Source organism: Notolabrus celidotus, chromosome 15, assembly GCF_009762535.1.
Source record: "Notolabrus celidotus isolate fNotCel1 chromosome 15, fNotCel1.pri, whole genome shotgun sequence".
In the NCBI taxonomy this organism is placed as follows: Eukaryota; Metazoa; Chordata; class Actinopteri; order Labriformes; family Labridae; genus Notolabrus; species Notolabrus celidotus.
In genome coordinates this window covers 11,606,050-11,627,800 of record NC_048286.1, presented here as the reverse complement: position 1 = coordinate 11,627,800, position 21,751 = coordinate 11,606,050, and the positions used below count along the sequence as shown (strand labels likewise).

The 21,751-nt window shown below is 38.6% G+C and overlaps 1 protein-coding gene and 1 long non-coding RNA gene across 3 annotated transcripts in view; one reads left to right on the top strand and one right to left on the bottom strand.

Annotated features, from left to right (window-relative positions):
* The first annotated feature begins 1,786 nt into the window (after positions 1 to 1,786).
* LOC117826574 lies at positions 1,787 to 11,982 on the top strand. Its single transcript, XR_004634066.1, has 2 exons — positions 1,787 to 2,116; positions 11,559 to 11,982. It is a non-coding gene; the product is annotated as an uncharacterized LOC117826574 (long non-coding RNA).
* The window catches only part of LOC117826572 (macrophage mannose receptor 1-like), a 30,967-nt gene continuing 14,734 nt past the window's right edge, over positions 5,519 to 21,751 (bottom strand). Inside the window, exons 19-31 of one of the 2 annotated variants that reach the window (XM_034702719.1) lie at positions 21,358 to 21,458; positions 21,068 to 21,210; positions 18,582 to 18,687; positions 15,348 to 15,472; positions 15,134 to 15,163; positions 14,008 to 14,110; positions 10,654 to 10,883; positions 8,997 to 9,162; positions 7,877 to 8,062; positions 7,669 to 7,785; positions 7,254 to 7,409; positions 6,225 to 6,251; positions 5,519 to 6,143 (exon numbers count right to left, since the gene is read on the bottom strand). In XM_034702719.1, coding sequence (XP_034558610.1) covers positions 5,953 to 6,143; positions 6,225 to 6,251; positions 7,254 to 7,409; positions 7,669 to 7,785; positions 7,877 to 8,062; positions 8,997 to 9,162; positions 10,654 to 10,883; positions 14,008 to 14,110; positions 15,134 to 15,163; positions 15,348 to 15,472; positions 18,582 to 18,687; positions 21,068 to 21,210; positions 21,358 to 21,458 — 1,681 coding nt within the window. In that variant the 3' untranslated portion in view covers positions 5,519 to 5,952. Of the gene's footprint in view, positions 6,144 to 6,224; positions 6,252 to 7,253; positions 7,410 to 7,668; positions 7,786 to 7,876; positions 8,063 to 8,996; positions 9,163 to 10,653; positions 10,884 to 14,007; positions 14,111 to 15,133; positions 15,164 to 15,347; positions 15,473 to 18,581; positions 18,688 to 21,067; positions 21,211 to 21,357; positions 21,459 to 21,751 lie in introns of those variants that run through there. The other variant, XR_004634065.1, reaches the window with a different exon arrangement.

The following is a 21,751-nucleotide window of genomic DNA, read 5'->3' as shown; positions in this document are numbered from 1 at the left end:
ACCTGTTCAGTGCTCACTTGCATGTTCACCAAGCTGCTGTTAATCTACTTTTTCTGCTGAGTACTAAATGAACAATGGAATGGATGAAAAACTGAGAATAGCTCCCCTCTGTGGCTGAAAACAATGGTATTAGAGAGAGGAGAGGGAGCTGAAACTTTAAACAATGGTTGCTATAAGCCTTGTGGAGTTAAGAATTAAAGGCAGTTGTGGACAAAGTACACAGCTTCATTACTTAGGTCAAAGTATAGTTACTCCAAGTCAAATATTACTCCAATACAAGTGAAAGTTGTTCCATCAAATTATTACTTGAGTTAAAGTACTGAAGTACTTGCTTTTAAGAAATACTTAAGTTTTCATTAAAAAATCTCAAAACATTGTATTTTCACAATACATAAGTGTAGTCAAGAATACATAGGATTACATTCTGTTACATTACGTTTATTTGGAAACCATTACTTCAAATCTCTAAAAACTATACCGTGGAATAAAAACAGAAACTAAGTTACTCCAAGAACAGATAACTTAGTTTGAAATGTTCATCTGGAATGAAACAAACGTTACGTAGCTCAACACGCCTTCTCAGGTTGGACAGTGAATTTTTGTATGTTTGGGCAGATTGGGAAACAAGGAGAACATTTCAAACGATACCTATCATTCTTCATTTCAAAAACCTCTAACACTGGCTGAATATATAGCCATTGACGCTCAGGTGCAGAATTATAGCCATCATTACCATCTCTAAATGAACTGCCTGATCTGAGTGAAATTTGCTCTGTGTTTGATATACATGTATGGCTAAAACTGAGACAAACAGAACTACACAAACACAGTTTACTGTCTTAGGGATCAGATTTCAGAAAAGAGAAGGAAATTCATGAGCTGACTTCAAAGCGAAAGTAGTGAGTAACTTGAGCATTGATAGAAATGTATTTGAGTAAAACGTACAATTTAATTGTCTCCTGAATGTAGCGGAGTAAAAGTAATAAGTATCCCCAAAAAAGAATACTCAAGTGAAGTACATATACTCAAAACATGTACTTGAGTACTGAACTCAAGTAAATTAACTCTGCTACTGTCCACCACTGATTACAGGTTATCACAATGCGCATCCCCTGCCACGTTGTTGTATCATGAATTCTTCTGTGAAATACAGGCTATATATACAAGCCTTAAATCCCTGTCATCATGCAGGCAAAAACATTGGCATCTTTTAATCTATAAGTGCATCTTAGGTCTACTTCCCTCTTACCTTCTCACCTACATTGCACAAAAGAGCTCAGGATCTCATAATCTTCCATCTCAGGATCTCTTATTACTATGTGTTCCGAGGGTCAGGATTGAACTTCGAAAAAAAAAGGCTTTAGGTTTGCTGCTTCCCTGACCTGGAATACCTTACAAAAGGATCTGAAACTTTGTGGTTGGATAACTTTGAATGCTTTTAAGCGGTCCTTAAATGACTTGGAAGCTGATGCATCTGTTTGCAGATGTTGTCTTTAAATGTCACTCATGCTGTTTTTCTGGAGGTATTTGTTGTGTAGCTGTTGTATGCGTCTGCTATTTGTGTATTGTCTATTTGTAACTAACTGTGCTGGTGCCTATCTTGGCCAGGACTCTCTTGGAAAAGATATTTTCAATCTCAATGAGCATGTCCTGGTTAAATAAAGGTTATAAATAAATAACAAATAAATCCACATATATGTAATACTACAGAAAACCTAAAAAATACTATACAATTATATATTTAATTTGAAGCATCAAACAGCGCCCTCTGGATGTAATGGCTGGTATTTCTGCTCCACGTCGTGTGGAGACAGATCATCTGACATGTGAGATCTGGAGCCTTTCATCGAAAAACAAAGTTAGAAAACTTTCTTTTTATAAACTGTAAATGGAGAGGACGCTCAGGGTTAAGTTTTGAAGGTGTGCTTTCGCTTAAAATCATTTTCAGGACCTCCATATAACCGTGAACGCGTTGCCTACTAACATTAGATATCTTATTTACACGTATGGATAAAATACTGGAGGTTTCTGAATCGACCGAGGGCACCGGGACATTTCATTATGTGGATACTTCATCATCTGAGAGACTGGAGGACGAACGTCGACTTCAAATAATGTGAGTCATACGCAAACTGTGTTTGTCCGTCTGTCAGTCTGTTTGTATGCTTCAGCTCGATGTTTGCGTCTCCATGTGCTCTCTCAGTGTAAATAAGTTTGTGTGAACCATGGATTTCTCCCTGTTTAGTTTGTTGCTGTCATCGTTGTTAAACACAGGAAAGGGACACATCCTTTAGCGTTCTCAGTAAATTGGGAACTTCTCAATCGTTGCAAAACATTGGTCGATCAGCTACCTGCACTGAAAATACATTTACTTGGATAAGGTAAGTCTCTACAGCTTTAAGATGTATGACAAGCATGTATATGATAATGTATATCAAACATGCCTTGATACTTTTTATTTAGCTTGTTATACTCTCATGTGAATTCGTTTTGATCTTATTAAGTTGTATACACCAATCAGCCATGCCTAGTATTGTGTAGGTCAGGGTTATTTTGGCCTCTACAAGTGTGCTCTGGTATCTGGCACCAAAACTTCAGTTGGGGAACCCTGAATTCTTCCAAGTTGCAAGGTTGGGCCTCCATTGGTTGGACTTCTTTGTCCTGCACATCCCCACTAATGCTTGATCAGTGATAGTATCAATAAGTCTAGGGATGCACAACAATATGATTTTCTTTGAGGCGATACCTTTCACTGATGGTCGATACTGAGAAAAAAACCAACATTTATTTTACACTTCTGTATAAAAAGTTCAATAATGTGTAGTTTATGCTCACGAGGGTAAGAAAGGCTAAGATGTTGATAGCAAAAATGAATACATTTTATACTTACCAACTGAGGTGACTATATTTATTTTGGTATTTCCGCTAGGCGGCAGTGTGAATTTGCATAGCAGCTAAATATTTAGGATTGCGTAGCAACATTTAACATTTATATTTATATTTAATATTTATATTTATATTTAACATTTATATTTATATTTAACATTTAGATATATATTTAGCATTTGGATTTAACAATGATTTTAACTTAATTTATTTTTCAAAACAAAAATGTGAAGATCACAAATATTCCTCTAAAAGTGATACAAAAAAGTGACTTTTAAAAATTCACTCTTATGACGTTTTGGAGCTAAATGTGGAGAAATGTTGCTGTTATTTTCGGTGTGCACAACTTTACAAACTGCGCCCCATAATGCTTTGCAACACCATTGCTAGTGGCCTGCCGTGCCATGACATATGCCATTCTTTCCCAACATGTTGCTCCTAAAACAGTGACAGGTGCCGTTCTCTGCCGACATGTAAGGGCCCCAGCTGCTTTTCTTGTGATCCGTCTTCAAATAGTCTTACATTGTCATGTTTGACTGTCATATTTCAATAAATCTGTCAAATATTGCCTTTTTTAAGTACACTTCTGAATAATTTTCCAACCTTATTGAAATCCTGTTTATTAAAACCATAGGCTGTATAATAAATGGACATAGTATCCCTGACATCACCCATCTGTCTCTGAAGCACTGTTTTGTGGCCAATCGTTGGAGGGAGCCATATTGGATATGCTAAACTCAACTTAAGTGCTGTCGAGCGAGTGTGAGGTAAAGAGGCGGGCTTTGAGCCTCCTAGCCAACAGCTACAGTGTTCCCGCCTGTCGATAAAGTCAGCTGTGCCTCTCATAATGGAAAACTCGTAATGTTAATATCTTTTCGAAATTGCCGCGTTGTGAAGAAAATCACCCCCCGTACAGGCTGTGCCGATCGAGAAATGAGATATCCAGACTACACTTGTCTTTTGTTCCAGGCTGTAAACATGTTTATTTCTGCTGTAAAGATCGGCTTCTTTGAACAGGTGTGTATGTGGTTTCCGGTACTTCCAGAGCCAGCCTCTAGTGGATTCTCGATTAACTGCAGTTTTCAACACCTCTATATTGGCTTCAATTCTCTTGGCTGTAGGCCTCCACTTGATTAAAACACATACTTTAGACACTTTATTTATTTTCATATAAATATTAATATTAATACTGCATTTAATGGGCTTCTAAATACACACATTGTGTTTTATCTATCATTTATATTTACTCTCAACCACATTTTGTTGAAGAAGGGAGAACTAGATTATAACAGAGGAGCTATTTTAATCAGCATCCAGGTGCATGCGGAGTCTTCCTTTTCCTTGTACTGCAAATAGACTAACACTGCTCTTTGAGACGACTCTGATCTAGTTAACATCACAAAGCCCATTTAGTGCAGTGTTAATGATTTATTTCTATGAAATTATATAACACATCTAAAGTAAGTGTTTGATTAGATGGGATTTCCACTACCTACACGCTTGTCAGCAGTATGCTGGCTGAAGGGTCAGCCTCCTACATTGTTTATCTTATACTGTTCCTGTTGAACATTCATGAGACCATCGTTAAAACCCATTACCTCTTTAATGTATTAATTAGACAGATTAGTTTGTGTTCATTGTTTTATTCTTTATGAAACAAGCATGAACATTTACCTAAACAAAAATCAGTAGAAATGTAAAAAAAAAAAAAGTTTGTAGTTCATAGTGTGCATGCATTACAGCACGCTTAAATCCGAGGCTGCTGTGAATGCATCTCTCACAAGATGGTGCGCGTTTCACAATGGCAGCATCTGGCTGTGAGACAGAAAATGTAAGTATTGGGAGTGACAGCGAGATCGAAACATGCCCAGTTGTATGCCGCTAGCTATGGAGCGACATGCGAGAATAGAGAATGCCAGCTGCCACTAGCCACAAGGTGGCTAATGCTGATGTAACACACAGCTAACAGACTGTCCTATGTTGGGTTTATGTCTGCGCCTTTTTGTACCACATGTTACCGTAGGGTGCGTAGAGCAGATGTTTTTTTCTGTTATGTGTCTAGTGGTGCACATGTGAGTTCTACAATAACATTTTAATCATGGCTGGAGTTCTACATGAATGTCTCATTTATTATTGTCTCATTATGTATACACAGTTAAGCAAATTCAGAACGCTCAATTACACTTGCACTTTCAGCTACAAATTGTGTTGAGTGACAGCAGACCTAAAGGATCGGATGAGATGATCTGCTCAAATGCTGATAACCGATAAATTAAAATACATTCAGATCGACTCCGATACGATAGTTGAGATCAGGATCGGGTCCGATCCTTAGCCCTCACTGAGGTCAAACTGATCAGGGAACTTCTACTCTAAGCAGAGTGCAAGGTGATCCAGCCCTCGTATTAATTACCAAAGTCAGTCTAGCTGTTGACGGCAGCTCTGCTCTCAATAATCTGAGCACTTGTCATGGTGGCTAGATAATAATTCAGTGACTTCTTGGATTATGTAAGTCCCAACGAGACTTTATATTAAAATAGCTGGAGCAAACAGATTAGAACCTTCAAAAGGATGTAAAACGCACTTCATCTTTGGACCAACATTAAAGAGGAATGATACAATGCCCACTAGATGACTTTAGAGCAGTTTATATTTTTTATTGCAAATTTAGCAAGAGCATAAGCATAAAAATCAAGATTCAATGATTCAGATAGGTTTAAACAGAAAAATATACTAAATGGTCAGTCCAAATTCAGTCCTTTTTAGGGGAGAGAGGTGGGGTATCACTGGACTAGCGTTACTCCTTTTGCAGCCACAAGAGAGCTTGATGGCCCCGGACGGGTCCAAAAAGTCCTCCATCTGCTGCAGCTGAGAGCAGAGAAATACTCTCCTCTCAGTCAAGTAAAATCTTAGATGTTTTACACATTTTTACAAATAGAGATGTGTTTACTAAATGGCACCTTGCAGCTTCTTCATTTGGTTATAAAGCCAGTTAGTTTCAAAAGGTGAAATTCAAAATGAAATTCCTACTTTTCCTATCACTTCATTCCTGTCGACTAGAACAGGCTATGACTGCTCGCTGTTGGAGAAGAGAGGGTTGTGAAAGGTTGATGGCATTTTAGGGAGAGGAAAGCTGCGGCCAGACTTCTTGAGGCAGACCATGACGACGATGACTATGAATAGTGCAGTCCCACAAATGACCAGGACTACTGGAAGGATGTTGCTGCTATGGATTTGAAGATTCACCGTAGGATTTGCTGAACAAAATAAAAATAATAATGGGTCAGAGGAACTAAATTAGGCAATGAGTTAAATCAAAACAAATAGATGTCACTTACCAGCAGTTGGTGTTGCCTGTGGTGATACTAGTGAGAAAAGAACATGTTTGAACAATAATTAAAACAAAGAAAACACATCAATGAATAGTTTTAAAATTAGTTTAGAAATTAGTTTGGTGATTTGTATTGTATTTCGGTGGCAACTAGCGTTTAAGGCTCATTAGCGCCCCCTCCCTTTCTAGTGGTTGGGGGATGTAATTACAGGTTTATTTATATCCAATTTTTATCGAACATTTGTCATATTTTTATTGTGAAAAAAATTACATCACGATAATTATCATTATGGAATTATCGCCCAGCCCTACATTGAGGTTATTTTGTGTTCATTTTATTTTTTAGCACAGAGGCAGAGTGGCCAGGATGAGATTTGGCACAAGGTGCAGATTTTACTTTTTCTCAGTGCAAGACATTGTCAGGAGAGTTTGTATTTACAAGGCTGAACGTTAATGCTGAATTAACTCAAATAAATCAGACTTATTAGTAATAAAAATCTTAGTGGTCAAATAATGAAAATCTAGTTTTTATGGGCACCTGCAGTATTATTATAAACAGGCCACTTCACGAGGAAAAAGGTGCAAAGGGGCTTCACTTCCAGAGTTTGTCATATCTACAACAATATTTTGTGTTTTATTTGAACTTGAGTTTTATTGGAGGATGTATAAATGTAGATTAGAGTTACTTTACATTGTGTTTGGTATTCTATTACTGTGATAAATTATTTATAAATCAATTACTAAAGATTTTAACTGATCCCATTTAAAATCCATGTTTGAACTAACTCTTGTATGATGGTCTTGAGGTGCACTGGCCTAATGGTCCAAGCGTGTGCCCCATATACAGAGGCTATGGCCCTCGTCACAGAGGTTGCAGGTTTGATTCCAGCCTCAACCATTTACTGCATGTCCTCCCCCACTCTCTGCTCCCCACATTTGCTGTCTCCAATCAGTTGTCCTATCCATTAAAGGCAAAAATGCCCAAAAATATAACTTGAAAAATAAATTGAGATAAAAATAAGTATGATGGTCTCACCTTTAGGGGTTTTGCAAATGAAGGCGTTTCTATAGCTATTAGTTGCCCTCCATTTCCCATTCAAAGCTGAGATTGCTGCATAACTTCTGGCATTAGGTTCAAAATTATCCCAGTTAGTGTAGTCCACAACTGTTTTGTCAAACCACAGCCACTGGCCTGGGAACAAGGAGAGGTTTGACTGTTATTTTCTTTGATAATGATCTTATTCATCCAGAGGAGGAATATTAAAATCATATTCAGCATCATCACATTTGACACAGAAATAGACAATTTTATTTTGCTGTTAGAATTTTTAAAATGTGTATTCAAATATAGTCTCAATGCCTACCTTAGTTTTACTATGGATTAATACAGTATGTTTGAAATGTGTCACTTTGTGTTACTGGTCATGAAAGAGCAGACAATGTGAGTGTACCTCTGTGAGTTTTATACAAGCCAATCCAGTACGTGTCCTGGCTGTCCTTAAACACTTGAATAATACTCAGGATGAAGGCTTGCTCTGAGGGATCTGCAATGCTGACAAGAGATCCACCTTCACAAAAACAAAAAATCAGGCATTTCTCTACAGCTACAGAGAGCTAAGGGATTATAAAGTTATCAAATATTCAATAAAAAATCCTTACCATGTGCTGCACAGTAAGTAGAAGCTTCTGGCCAATTATTTGATTGTTGCTGGACTAGATAACAGTTACCCTTAAAAGGCTGCCAGCTGAGCATATGTCTGAATCTATTGTATCTCATGTCCCATGGTGTCTCTGGATCATCAGGGCAAAATCCAGGGTAGTTGGTTGAATCTGTTGGTGGCACATCTGAGGATGAAACACAGACTGTTTAAAACATGGACGTAGTCTTTGTGACATCACCCATCCAACCCTCTATATTCTGTCATATTAACAAATTCAACCTTGCTCGGTGTTAACTCCAGGCCTGGCACCGCTCATCATGACGTTTTTTTATGGTAGCTAAGTAAAGAAGCTATGATCTGGCAATAACATGGAGTGTTTTATACTGAAAATTAACGAGATATTTTAATTTTGTTTTGGTGTCTGACGTCCTGTCCCATTCGATCTTCCATGTTGAGATTTATGTGTCATGCTCCGGCATCTGTCAAAAATAGAATTCTTGTGCATCCGATCCGAAGGGCTCCGGCGTGCCGGATCAGAAACGCAGCTGGAACAGACACAGTGGAAGTTAACTTATTAACTAGAAAATAAACGAACTGGACATGGATCGGGTGGAATTTGGACATCAGGTGGCTCTGATGTTATTGGTCTGCAGACATACTAGTGTGCCAGTAACGTCGGTGTTATCCCATCGGTCTGTTTGCTTTGTATCCAAAGATATGAAAATGTCCTTTTTAACGTAAAACACGCCTAAAAGCTGAATGTAATATGAGACCACATGATGTTTGTTCCACGTGAAAGAAAACAAAAACAAAAATGCGTGTTTAAGTAAATTCTTAATCAATGAATCGATAAATGATTAATTGTTAACATCCCTAGTTTAAATCCTGATCCTGTAACTCTCACCAATTACTCGTTTGCATTACTTATTAGGCTGTGTAAGTCACAGTGTGATAAAATCACGTTGGTATCATTAGCAAACAAAATGGGTAGAGAAAAAATCTAATTAAAAATCCCACGGTTGAAGCTTGGGATGCCAGCAAACAGAGGAGAAATGATGCATGCCAGCATTAACAAGACAATGCTGAATGTATTACCATGTACAGTAAAGAAGCCATACCTGTAGTCTTCATACAAATGCTGGCCAGTTTCTGCTGGCAGTCAGAAGTCTTCCATAGTCCATCCACATCCACATACACACAAGGTCGGTCACTATGTGGTTCCATTGGACCCCATTTGACTTCGGTGAGATGCCAGCCTTCAATATATCTGTAATATCCGCCGGTCTGAAAGCAAAGATTGATCATGAACATATGATATGAACTATGATATCATTTTTTGAAATCAATCAGTATACAGAATATTTTTTCCAGGAAACAGTCTGACAGATCTATATATCAAGTAGGAGTGTAACGGTACAAAAAAGTTTGCACTCGGTTCGGTGTACAATTTTGAGGCTTTGGTACATTTTTCGGTGCGGTATGGTCGGGAAAACAAATCAACCCATATAATGTATTATCCTGTATTAGGACCTTAGAGGACTTTTACCCACTGTCCAGAGTGCAGTATCGAAAGTTGTAGGCCTGCTTAGATTTCTTCTATTTTAAATTAAATATAATTCTCAAAGGTATTACAAAAAAAATAGATGAATAAATAAAATCATGTAGAACCCAAATCATGTGAGGTCGGGTTGACACAAACGTATGCAAACTAACAAACACACAGGAACGCCACGCACCACTGTTTACTACTCTGAACGTCAAGCTACTCCGCTGAAATCAGTTTTTTGGGATTAATATCGGTCTCCCACCAGATCCATGTCCGGCAACGTGCTCTCTCCACCGTCAACACCCACCGGTTGCATTTTCAGCCTTTGCCTCTGAAAACCTCTGACCTGTTGACTCCAGGCCTGGCTCCGTTCATCATGATGGATTGTTGTTGTAGTTAAGTGAAAACTATCTGGGGACAACATGGGAGTGCTTTATTCTGAAAAGGTTCCTCTGCTGCTTCATCACTGTGTCTGGTGTCTCCTTTGTCCACACTGTCACTTCTGTGTAATGTTTTGCAAACTAGAAAAAAATAACAAAACCAGATGTTTTCATTTGTTTTGGTGCTGGACTTACTGTGCCGCTCGGTCTTCCCTGTTGAGATTTATGCGTCTTGCTCCGGCATCTGGCAAAAATAGAAGTCTTTTGTATCTGATCTGGCGTGCCGGATCAGAGAAGCAGCTGAAACGCAACGGGGTGGATCCAGTGGGAGTTAACACATTTACTAGAATAGAAACCAGTGCAATGACGGATGGGAGACAGACCGGACACGGATCCGGTAGAATTATGCCGTAAGACTTTATGCTAGAGCGACTTGCTGAAGCCTCACTTTAGTTTCGTTTTCTATGCCTTGCAAGATGATGCAATCTACTCTGCACCCAGTGCGTTCTGTGCTCCATACAGCCGACACACACACACACACACACACACACACACACACACACACACACACACACACACACACACACACACACCACTCCTCACCAACACACACAGGCAAGGGAAACATTTGGCACCATTAAAGGCATCAACAATACAAACTATTGTAAATTAGTATTTTGATTCAAAATAAAATCAGCAGTTGACAATGTTAAGCTAGAGTTCACAGTCTTACCTGAAAGAAGTGTAAGAGTGACAGTAATTAATAGCTTCGACAGTATTTAGCAAAAATGTCAAGGTACAAGCGGGAGTAAGTCATATGTGCAGTCAGTGAGGTGTCCTGTCCTGTACCTGCTTCGCGTTCAGTCCAATCCACACAGGACCGTTGACATTCAGACTCATCAGGTCAATGTATGTCTTTGACCAAACATTTCTCAGGCTAGCCAGTGAGGCACCTTCGCTTTTGCAGAGCTTTTGGGCTTCACTCCAGGTCATTTGTTGAGTGATAACCTTGACAGAGTCGTTGAAAATCTTGACATAGTCAGTAGTTGTTGGTTCAGGGGAGTCTGGTAAAGATGGGTCTGTTCAGAGTAAGAAATAACACAAATTCAGTTTTCCAATTTTTCCGTTAAGGTCTTTGTTTTTTCCAGAATTGGAAAATTTGGAATTGCCTCCAAATTAAAAAAGAACAATTATGACTGCATAATAATTATCCCTTATATTTATTATACCTGTTCTCACACATAATTATAAAGAGCAATCTGTATTACATTTTAATTTGTTTCCCCCCATTTTTAAAACCTAAACCCAAGCTCTGTTAACTGTTACTACAATAGCTTTCCTAATAGAGCAAATAAGTCTCTAATCCACCAGACATTCCAGTCTGTTGCGGCGCTCTGCATGATCCTTTCCTCATCATGCTCGTTATCAGCCAGCTGTATACCAACCTGTTATCAGTCAGGGGATGACCAGCCATTAACATCCCCTTCAAAATCATTGAAAATTATGTATTACATGGCTTTAAAGTGAAGTAGATGGCAGAGCTGTTTGGCGTAAGCAAAGAGGATTTTAGTGGCTGGTAGTCCCCTTTCGGGTCCAGACACTGACACAGCGCATCGATCGAGGACTGATAACAGGTTGGTTAGTGCATCCTGGTTCATATCTGTGCCCGTTACAGCTGAATATTTGGCCAGAGTCTGCGTTCAACTTGGTCACAAAGCCTAACTCGGAAACATTTCTCTGCTTCACCTGGTCAGCCAGGTGAGACTGGAGACTGACTGTGCCACCCTGCCAAAGAACGCCATGCTAACCGAAGGTTCAGTGAGCTGAGGAAAGGACCATGCAGAGTGCCACAACAGACTCTTCTTCCTTGGACCTTGTATGCTGACAGATCGCACCAGCGTTAAAGAGCACACCACCAGCTTCCCGTACTAGATCCGTAGAAACGGTCGGTCTGTGAGGTGAAGTCTGACGTCACTCTTCTGCACCGTTCACATTGCTCTGTTCTGTCCTGTCATGTTTAACTTGTCTTTGAAGTTTTTTTAACCTTGTGTTTGTTTCTGTCATTACTGTTATCCCTGACCCTTTATGCCTTTAGCCATGTCGTCACTGTAAATAAGAGTTTGTTCTTAATGATTTACCTGGTTAAATAAAGGTTAAATAAAATAAATAAAAAATTAAGGGCTGGGCAATAATTCAATAATGATAAGTGTCACTAGTGCTGGGCGATATTGAAAATGTGTGTTATCACAATAAAGTATTTAATATCAGTCGATATTGATAATTATCACAATAAATATCAAATCATTATTTTATTTAAATTAAAATGCAGATTTTTGGTCCTTAGTGAAAGTTGAAGATACCAGACAGTTTTTTATTTTTGTATCTGGATGTAGTTTAGAGCATTGTTTTGAGTTGTGCTCTCCCTTTTTAAATTACGAAGGGTTACAGGCAGAGTGATGTTGTTTCCCACAGTGCAGTGAATGCATCACGTTCATTCAGTGTACTACTACCGTTGTACTACGGTCACAGTGGACATTAAAATGTTTGAAATGAACAGTAGAAGTTGTCTCCATGCTCTTCCTTTACCCACATCCTGTAAGTATATTGTGTGAAGTTAATAGTCTGACACTGTGTCAATGCTGCGTTAACTAACGACTCTGCTTTGAACTGGTAGGTTTTGAGTTTTCTTCAGTGTCGCTGTCGCTCGTTTCAGTTTCGTTTACATCATGGACTGTATAAAATATGGACGTAGTATCCATGACGTGACCCATCTGTTCCTGAGAGCTGTTTGGAAGCCAATCGACGGCGGAAGCCATATTGGAAATGTGGAACTCAACCAGGCAGAGTGTGACGTAGTGTGAGCCTCCTAGCCAACAGCTATGTGTCCTCGACCGGGAGTCACGTCAGTCATGTCCTTATTTGGGCAAAAACTCGGAATCTTAATATCTTCTGAACCGTCACGTTAGAAAAAAATTCACCCCCATACAGTGTGTGCCATTAGAGAGATTAGCTTCGTAGGGCCAAGACGTTTTTTGAACCAGGCTGTAAACATGTCTATTAATGCTGCAAAGATCGTCTTTTTTTTAACTATGTGGTTTCCAGTGTTTCTGCAGCCAGCTTCAAGCGGATTCTCAATGTATTTCAGTTTATAACACTTCCGCATGGGCTTCATCGTTTGAGACCGGAGGTTGCTGCTTTGTTTACATTCAGGCCCGAACGTCTGTAAGCCCTGCACCCCTCTCACCCCGCGACATGATTGGCTGTTCAATGCCGTCTTCTTCTGTCAAATTGAGTGGCAACTAGTGTTTAAGGCTCATTAGTGCCCCCCTCCATTTTACGTGGCCGGGGGGTGTAATAACATGTTTATTTGTATCACATTTTTATCCAAAATGTTTTATTTTTTTATCGAGAAAAATTATATTGCGATAATTATCGTTATCAAATTATCACCTAGCACTAAGTAACACAATATATTTTTTCTCAATATAAATATAACAAATGTTTGATTAAAAATAACTGAATAACCGTGATGCATTCACTACACTGTAGGAAACAACATCACTCTGCTCGTAACCCTGAGTAATCTTAAAGGGGAGTGCACAACTCAAAAAAATACTCTATAAACTGATACACAGTATACAATTTATATATATTTGTTGTAAATTTAAATCAAAGTATGCAAGTTATCTCAACCTGGGAAAAATGAAAATCTACAAGCTAAAACTTCACAACAATCTCATCTCACACAGATGACCTGCCTGCTGTTCGCAGGGATTCAAGAAGTTAATCAGAAAATTAAATCCATATACAATCTAACAAACTGACTGGTTTCTTCAACTTTCACTCAGGACCAAAAATCTGCCTTTTAATTTAAATGAAATAATGATTTTATATTTATTATGATAATTATCCATATTGACTGATATGAAATATTTTAGTGTGATTAACACCATTTTCAACATAGCCCAGCTCTAGCGTATAGTTAATGGAATTATATGGGTACAATACCAGATATTGCAGGTCAAGCCATCTTATCAACCCTATAAAAGGAGCATTGGAATATAGATCTGGACAGTGCTTGATTAACAAGGTTAAAGTACCATAACAACCCTGTTTATAACAATTACAAATGTTCCCATGGCTTATAAAATCACTGTGGGGCAAAAAAAAGTAGGCAAGAAATTATGTAGATGATAGGCTTACCAACACTACGAAGACAGACATATCCATTGGTGTCATTGCAGGACTTGCTTCTCCAACTCCCCAAGTCCTGATTGTCACTCGTCAGAACAATACACTGGCCTATCTGAAGCACAGTAATGGTGGGTGAAAAAAGCACCTCAGTAAGCTCAGAGATGAAATGATAGATTTTCTGCAATAAGATGCAGGAACTCTTGAAGATGACTGCTATGCTAGTACAAATAAATTGGATGCAGTAAAAAGTGACTCACAGCATCTTTCCTATTGAAGACGCCTTAGAATTAAGTGTAATTTGACCAATGCTCCAATGCTTCCAAGTTTTTTTTACATTATAGATCAAGTTATTGATTTTATTCATATAGACATATTGCTCTTTGTGAACATATTTGTACAGAATGAGTGAAATAATGAAGAAATTAATAAAAAGTCCATTACACTAGGGTTTGTGGCCTTTTAAACCGTGTTTCAAATTATTATGAAAGTTGCATTTTGTGAATATTTTAAAAACTATGTTAACAGTCGTTTTCACATTTGTTAGGAAGTCAGATAGTCAATATATTTCTTCAACTGTGTGGTTAAAATTGTACTTTTCGGCTGTATTTTTCAATTCAATAATAAAATGTATCTAATGGTTTACAATGGTGTCTACTTTTAAATTTTCACAAGTTATATGCTCTAATCACCAACTTGCATAATAATTTGGCACGCTCATTTCTTCAGATTCTGCATTTATTTAAAAATACAGCTCAAAAGCATAATTTCAACCACACAGTTGAAGAAATATATTCACTATTTGACTTTGAAAACGACTGACAGTTTTTAAAATATTCACAAAATTGCAACTTGCATAATAATTTGGAACACGGTGTACACTTCCAAAGTCACCAGAATCTCACTTTCTAAGCTTTTTAAGACGGAGGTTGTTTTTTTTAATAGAAGCTTGTTAAGGCCTGTAGCAGTATGAAATTCAATGTGACATGAGTTTTCCAAAATTTGTAATAAAACAATAATGTACACTGTGTACCAAACAAACCATAGCTTGTCGTAAAAGGTGTAATGTCTTTAAGCTCCAAGCAAAGAAAATATTGTTAAATTTCAAGTTACAGTCTCAGTTCCATAGATATTTTACCCCTCTAGACATGTGGTGATAGTTGGGACTCTGTAAAATAAGGAAGAGAGAAATATCTAGCAAGCCATAAGAGAAAATATAACACAATAAAGATGCACATTATTGTTCACAATACATTCTCCTACGACAGCACAGAAGAAAACAGTAGTTTTATAATACCAGCACATAACTCCTTTAAAAAAACTCTATTATACAAAAATCAGTGTCCACTCACCAGTCTCCAGTTGTTGTATTGGCACGGTCGACCATCAGTCCAATACCATTCATAACTATTTCTAGTGTTTAAACCAATCCACAGGTCTGTGGTTGGTGCCTTTGCGATTGTTGTGGTCAGAAACACTGAAACACACACACATACAGGATTTACAGTCAAAACACGACCCAAAATCTGTTGTTGGGATTTCATCCATTTTTTTTTTTCATTTTTCTTTTTTTTTTGTGGTGGGGTGGGGGGGGGGGGGCGGTAGGTATGGTACACTTAAGCAAACTTTTCAACAAATAAGAAATAGACTGAAATGAATGCTGATGACTCTCTTCATGACCAATGAAATTAAACCACACCACCATGAAACCTGGGGATGCACGTCCCTCCTTTTCTGTTTCTAACTTAAATGGCTATGATCTAATTCAGGGCGATTCAATCATTCAGTTTTTATTTAATTTTGTAAGATTTGAGTCAGTTCTGTTTGAAGCAAATTGGTTACAGACAGACAGACTTTGCTACAATCTATCTACTTATGTAGTCAATCAGATATCGGTATCAGTGTTTTACCAAGTATTAAAATCGTCAACATTTCACTCTTTTAACACTTTTGCTTTTGTAATATCTTAAGCTAGGGGGGTGGGTGCCGCTGTTTGGGGGGAGCCCCCAGTATAATGATAGGGGAAACACTGGGACGTATGATGTTCGATGTTTATCAATATCCGATCTATCAATATTTTCAATGTCATATTGGCTGACATGATACCGATACTTATATATAAACAATAGATTAAGTAATGGACTTAGTATCCGTGACGTCACCCATCTGTTTCTGAAGCGCAGCTCTGAAGCTAATTGTCGGCGGGAGTCATTTTGGAAACGCTGAAGTCAACCTTACTGCTGTCGAGCTGGTGTGAGGTAAAAACGTGGGCTTTGAGCCTTCTAGCCAACCGCTACAGTCTTCCGGCCTGTCAATCAAGCCAGCTGTGCCTCTCATAATGAAAAACTTGTGATCTTAATATCTTCGAAATTGCAGCGTTAGAAAAAACATTCACCCCCACATTTATTTCTGCTGTAAAGATCGCCTTTATTGAATTGGTGTGTATGTGGTTTCCTGTACTTCCGAAGGCAGCCTCAAGCGGACACTCAAGGAACTGCAATCTTTAACACTTCTGCATTGGCTTCAATTGTCATGGCTTGAGATTGCTGCTTCATATAAACACACCTTTTTTTCCCCTTTGTAAAGACACAAGTCTCTCCTGTAACTTTCATCCTGACAGTCCATTTGTTTAAGAAAGACAAAATCAACAAATGACATTTGATTATTCCATAAATGATAGAAGTATTCTTCTAACGTAATTTCATTTGTAATGAAAACCCCCCTGGATAATACATGTACATCATATGCAGAATGTGTTTTTAACCGTAAAATGATTCAAAAATACAATTCAAGCTCTTTCAAACTACTGCCTCAATGCAAACAGCAAGATATTTACCAGTTATTTAAAGTCATATTTTTTAAAAAATATATTTCAAATAAATAAAGTGCTTTTACACGAAAACAATTACAGCCAATTTTTGAATATTCACACATTTTTGAGAACCAAAAATACATAAGCCAGCAATAAAAAATGTAATTCGAACTTTTTTTTCTTTTTGTCTTCTTATGTATTCGGTCCGTGCATGATGCTCCTGTGGCGGCTGAGGTTGCATCCTCCATGGCAGGTGCACTAGACATATAACTTTGTCCCTGAATACATCGATAGATACAGTTAAATAAGGTACCATATTACGGGCACAGGCTTAGCTTAAAGCTAGGGTTGGTAGTCACAGAAAGCTAGCATGAATTTGAATGTAGCATTCCCGAGGACTCCGTCCTCCGGCTCATCATCCCTACAGCGTCCATACATATACATTTTCTGTAGGACTTACTAAATGTCATTAATTATTTTGCTTGTCAGAGCCCCCGTGGTGAGAGCTTTTTAGACTCTGATCCGGACTACAGTCCTGAGCAAAGCACCTCATCGGGTCAGAGGGGACAGGCCCGAGGTCGAGCGAGAGGGGCAGTAAATAGAGTCAGAGGAAGCATAGGCAGGGGACGGGGAGTGCACGCCGGGGAAACGTACGCGCAGGAGGCGGGCAGAACGGCTGGACAGGATTTGATTGGTTTAATAAATTGGACCCTAATGGCAGGGATTGGTTGGTGTTTTCCAAGGTTTACTCCGGCTGTGGATTCTGTAGGCTTTTTTCGCTCTTTTTTAAGAACACAGTATGTATTGATTACCATCAGGACATAAAGATAATTTTAATCAGTATAACAAAAAGTGTATCTAAATCTGACCACCAACCCCAGCTTTAATGGTCAAGTTTCGCGCCCATGTAGTGGTTGGCCCAGGTTTAATTCCAGCCATTCCCCAACTCTCTCACCCAGTCTATTGCTCTATCCACTGTCTTCTCCTATCTAAAATAAAAGTGTAATAGCCCCAAAAATATGACTTAAAAATAAAATAATATCAGGTACTTTATTTAATGAAGAGCTGGGAGATGGGGAACTTCTGTGTCTATTTCTCCTTATATGAATAGTTTTAAGCATTGGGCTGATCTAGAGGTATGCAACACAAGGTCATATAAACTGCTGGTCAACCATAATCCATGTCACAGAGCCATCACCCCACACAAAACGGTAAGGTTGTAAACTTGGACATTATTGTTTTCTCACCTTGGGCTAACTGAAGGTACCTGACCAGCCACTGACGTTACTCTCGTTGAAGGTAAAAGGTCAACATCAGCATCTCATGAGATTGAAGATGCTGAGCACAGTTTGTGGAAAAGATACTTCAGTCCAACGGATCACAACACTGAAGCCGAGCCATCAACTGGCTTGTATGACCTTTTCACTATTACAGGGTGCCGACTGATTTGAGTTGCTGAATCTTTGGAGCACTTGTGTCAACAGTACATATTTATTTACAGTGACAAAACAAAGGTCAATTAAGCATTTGATTACTTTTCAAGCTGAGCACAAACCACCATAGATATTTAATTTTCGCTTTCAGTAAAATAATTTGTATACATGCTGTACTCTCTGAGAATCTCCTGTCATGCTCTCATCTCTAAATGTGCTAAAACATTTTCATAGTAAGGGCCTCTTACTCTGACTGAATTTCTTTTGACACAGAGACTTTTGCTTTTGCAGTTTTGTGTGGTATAAAATGACAATCCAGCAATGATCAATCGAAAACTAACCGTGTTCATGTCTTGAAAGAATTGATGCCAGATTTCCTCCCATGGATTTGCAGTGTGTTCTTGCTTCATCCCATGTCTTCCTTTGCTTGTTAATAATGGTGTAACACTGGTGACAAAAAAAAACAGCTCTTTGATTTGTCAGGACAACAGTACCTTTTTCCCCCCCGATACACAATTAATCAGTGCTAAGTCTAGTTCAAGGCCCATTACATTTTAAGCACTGAGAAGTAAATTCTGTGGGAAAGTATTTCCCTCCTGACAAATATCAGATACTTTTGAAGTGTTTCCCACAGAAAGGTGCTTTACCTGTGGTGAAAGTAGGGAACCCAGTGGGCTGGGTTTGTCTTTTGAAATAATTCAAGAGAAAAATAACCCAATTTAAATTAAGTTATATTTTATATTGTTAATAGAGCTAATTTCTCCCTGCACCATAATGACGGGCAAAAAATAGTGCAACAGAGATTTTTGATAACTTAGGCTGAATCCAGGTCTTGCTTTTTCTGCACTCTAAAGAGCACCCCTTATTTTAGTGAGCAGTTTGGAGCAGAACTCAATGTCGGCTGGGTCCAACGTTTGACTCTGCCCATTTTGAGCTCTGTCCCAATCCTATAGTGCAAGCTGGTTGCTGAAGCTGTGCATTACAGTTTCTTACGATAACATAGCAGCCTGTGACCAAATTGCACTGCACTGCCAGATTTAAAATAAACACCATTCCTGCCTGCAAATGATAAAAATGAATCTTAACTGGCCCAATAGTGAAGGTTTTACGGTCTCTTTGAATCATAAATTTAGACATGCTCATTAAATGTTTGTTTTAACAGGATCGTTACAAGGAAATTTGCTTCTCTTATTACATACTCATACTTACTCATATAATGCGGCTCAAGTATGTATATATTCATATATGTGTACATGTGTATATATTCATATATGCGTACATAGTAGGGGTGCAACAATATGTGTATCTGTATCGAACCGTTCGATACAGTGATCACGGTTCGGTACGCCCTATGAACCGAACAATACGCAATTTTATATTTATTTTATCCACTTCTGACGAGGCGCTCTGAGCTGAAAGTGGATCTGCGCTCGACTCCTCCGGGCTGCATTGTCGAGCGCAGGACCACTGAACTGCGCGCTCCTCCCACATTCATTCAGTCCAAGCTGGTCACGTTTGTTTTAACTGTGCTTCATCTGGAAATATATATTTCGCCATACGACGGTCTGCTGGGTTCATATGTTCACGTATGTGTGTGTGAGCCCGCCCGCACGAGAGGGAAGCACAAGTGTCCTCTTTGGTTGCAGAGCAGAGTTGTTCCGTGGTCCTGTAGTGATGCTAGACTGGGTGAAATGTTTTTAAAGTGCGTATATGCATTACTTGTGGTCTTATACTGCATGCTGTGTAAGACTTCAGCCTGATACCGGACAGTATTTTCCTGCCGTTATATCGTGGGGGCACCCGCCGGGTCCCGCCCCCCCTTGGAAGTCAAAGCAGGAGTGATTAAAGGTTACCTCCCTCATAGATCAGGTCTACACCTTGTTCTTTTATTTAACAGACTAAAGAGCCTTATGTTATTTATCTTATTTACATGACGGGATGTCATTTCTGTCTCTACATGGTCGCGCGTTCACAATTCTCCTCTGCTCTCTATCGTGCACGGCAGATGCGCAGATGGACAGACAGACAGACACACACACACACACACACACACACACACACACACACACACACACACACACACACACATGCAACCCCCCCATGCACAGCAGAACATGTCAGGTAGCTGCCACTGATACATTTAATTTAATTTAATTTAAAACTGTGCTTTTGAGCTGGAACAAATGTTGGTAATTTCAATAAACTACAAGTGAAACAAAAGACATGGAAATTTCTCTTTTTCTGTATCGAAAAACGTATCGAACCGTGACAAAAATGTATCGAACCGTGACAAAAACGTATCGAACCGTGACAAAAATGTATCAAACCGTGACAAAAACGGATCGAACCGTGACAAAAAAGGATCGAACCGAATCGTGGATTTTGTGTATCGTTACACCCCTAGTACATATGTATATATATTTATATGTGTGCATATGTGTGTATATATATGCATCTATATATACACATCTATCTATCTATCTATCTATCTATCTATCTATCTATCTATCTATCTATCTATCTATCTATCTATCTATCTATCTATCTATCTATCTATCCCATAAGGGTTATAGGAAGTGAAAATACGTAATCCTTGATCCCAATATAATAGCATGACTATTATGCTCTCTCTCTCTTTCTGATTATATGCAGAGCTTTTTTCATACGCTACTAGCTGAGTTTATTAGTTTATAAATCACAGATGGTCATCTATATAGGAAAATACTAAATAGTTAACTTGTATTTCTTGGGTGTTCCCAATATACCCTAGTAGCTCATCCAATTATAGTCTATGTGTGGGAAACAGTGAACTTAAGTGTCCTCTGACCTTCGAGTTCAACTTTTTCCAGTTTTGTGGACAGCCACCTCTTGGAAGAGCAGTTGGTCCCACAGTGGCATGAGCAGGTGGTGTGCCATTGCGCTTACAGATGAATTCATGCATAAACCCACAATTACTATCTATCCAAAACCCTACGAGACAATCCAAAATATTGAATTAGCATTCCAGCATAAACAGTATCAGTTTTACTTTGAAACAGAAGTTGCAGGTTTGTTATCTCCATAAATTCACTGTACAGAAGTCTGCTGGTTAAACTGAACGATTTTGAAGTTATTTACCTAGTGATTGAGTCATGACAGCACAGTTTTCATCATTGTTCAGGAAACGAGGTTGACCTTCATCCCACCGTTGAAACACCACTGGAGAACCGTCCATCCACCTTTGTTGATCACAATATGTCAGTTGTGGGAAAATTCAATTATTATGCATTTTAATTTTCTATTACCAACTTTGGCAGGTACTAGGGATGTTAACAATTAATGGAGTATTGATTAATTTATTGTTAAAACTAGGGTTGGTAGCCACAGAAAACTTGCATGAATTTGAATGTAGCATTTTCTCAGAACTCCGTCTATTTTTCGACTGACAACTGACCACATTCACAAGTTTATTTCTCTTAGTAAGAACGAGTAAGCAGAAAACTGGGCAGCGTGAGTCTGAAATAGGGCTGGG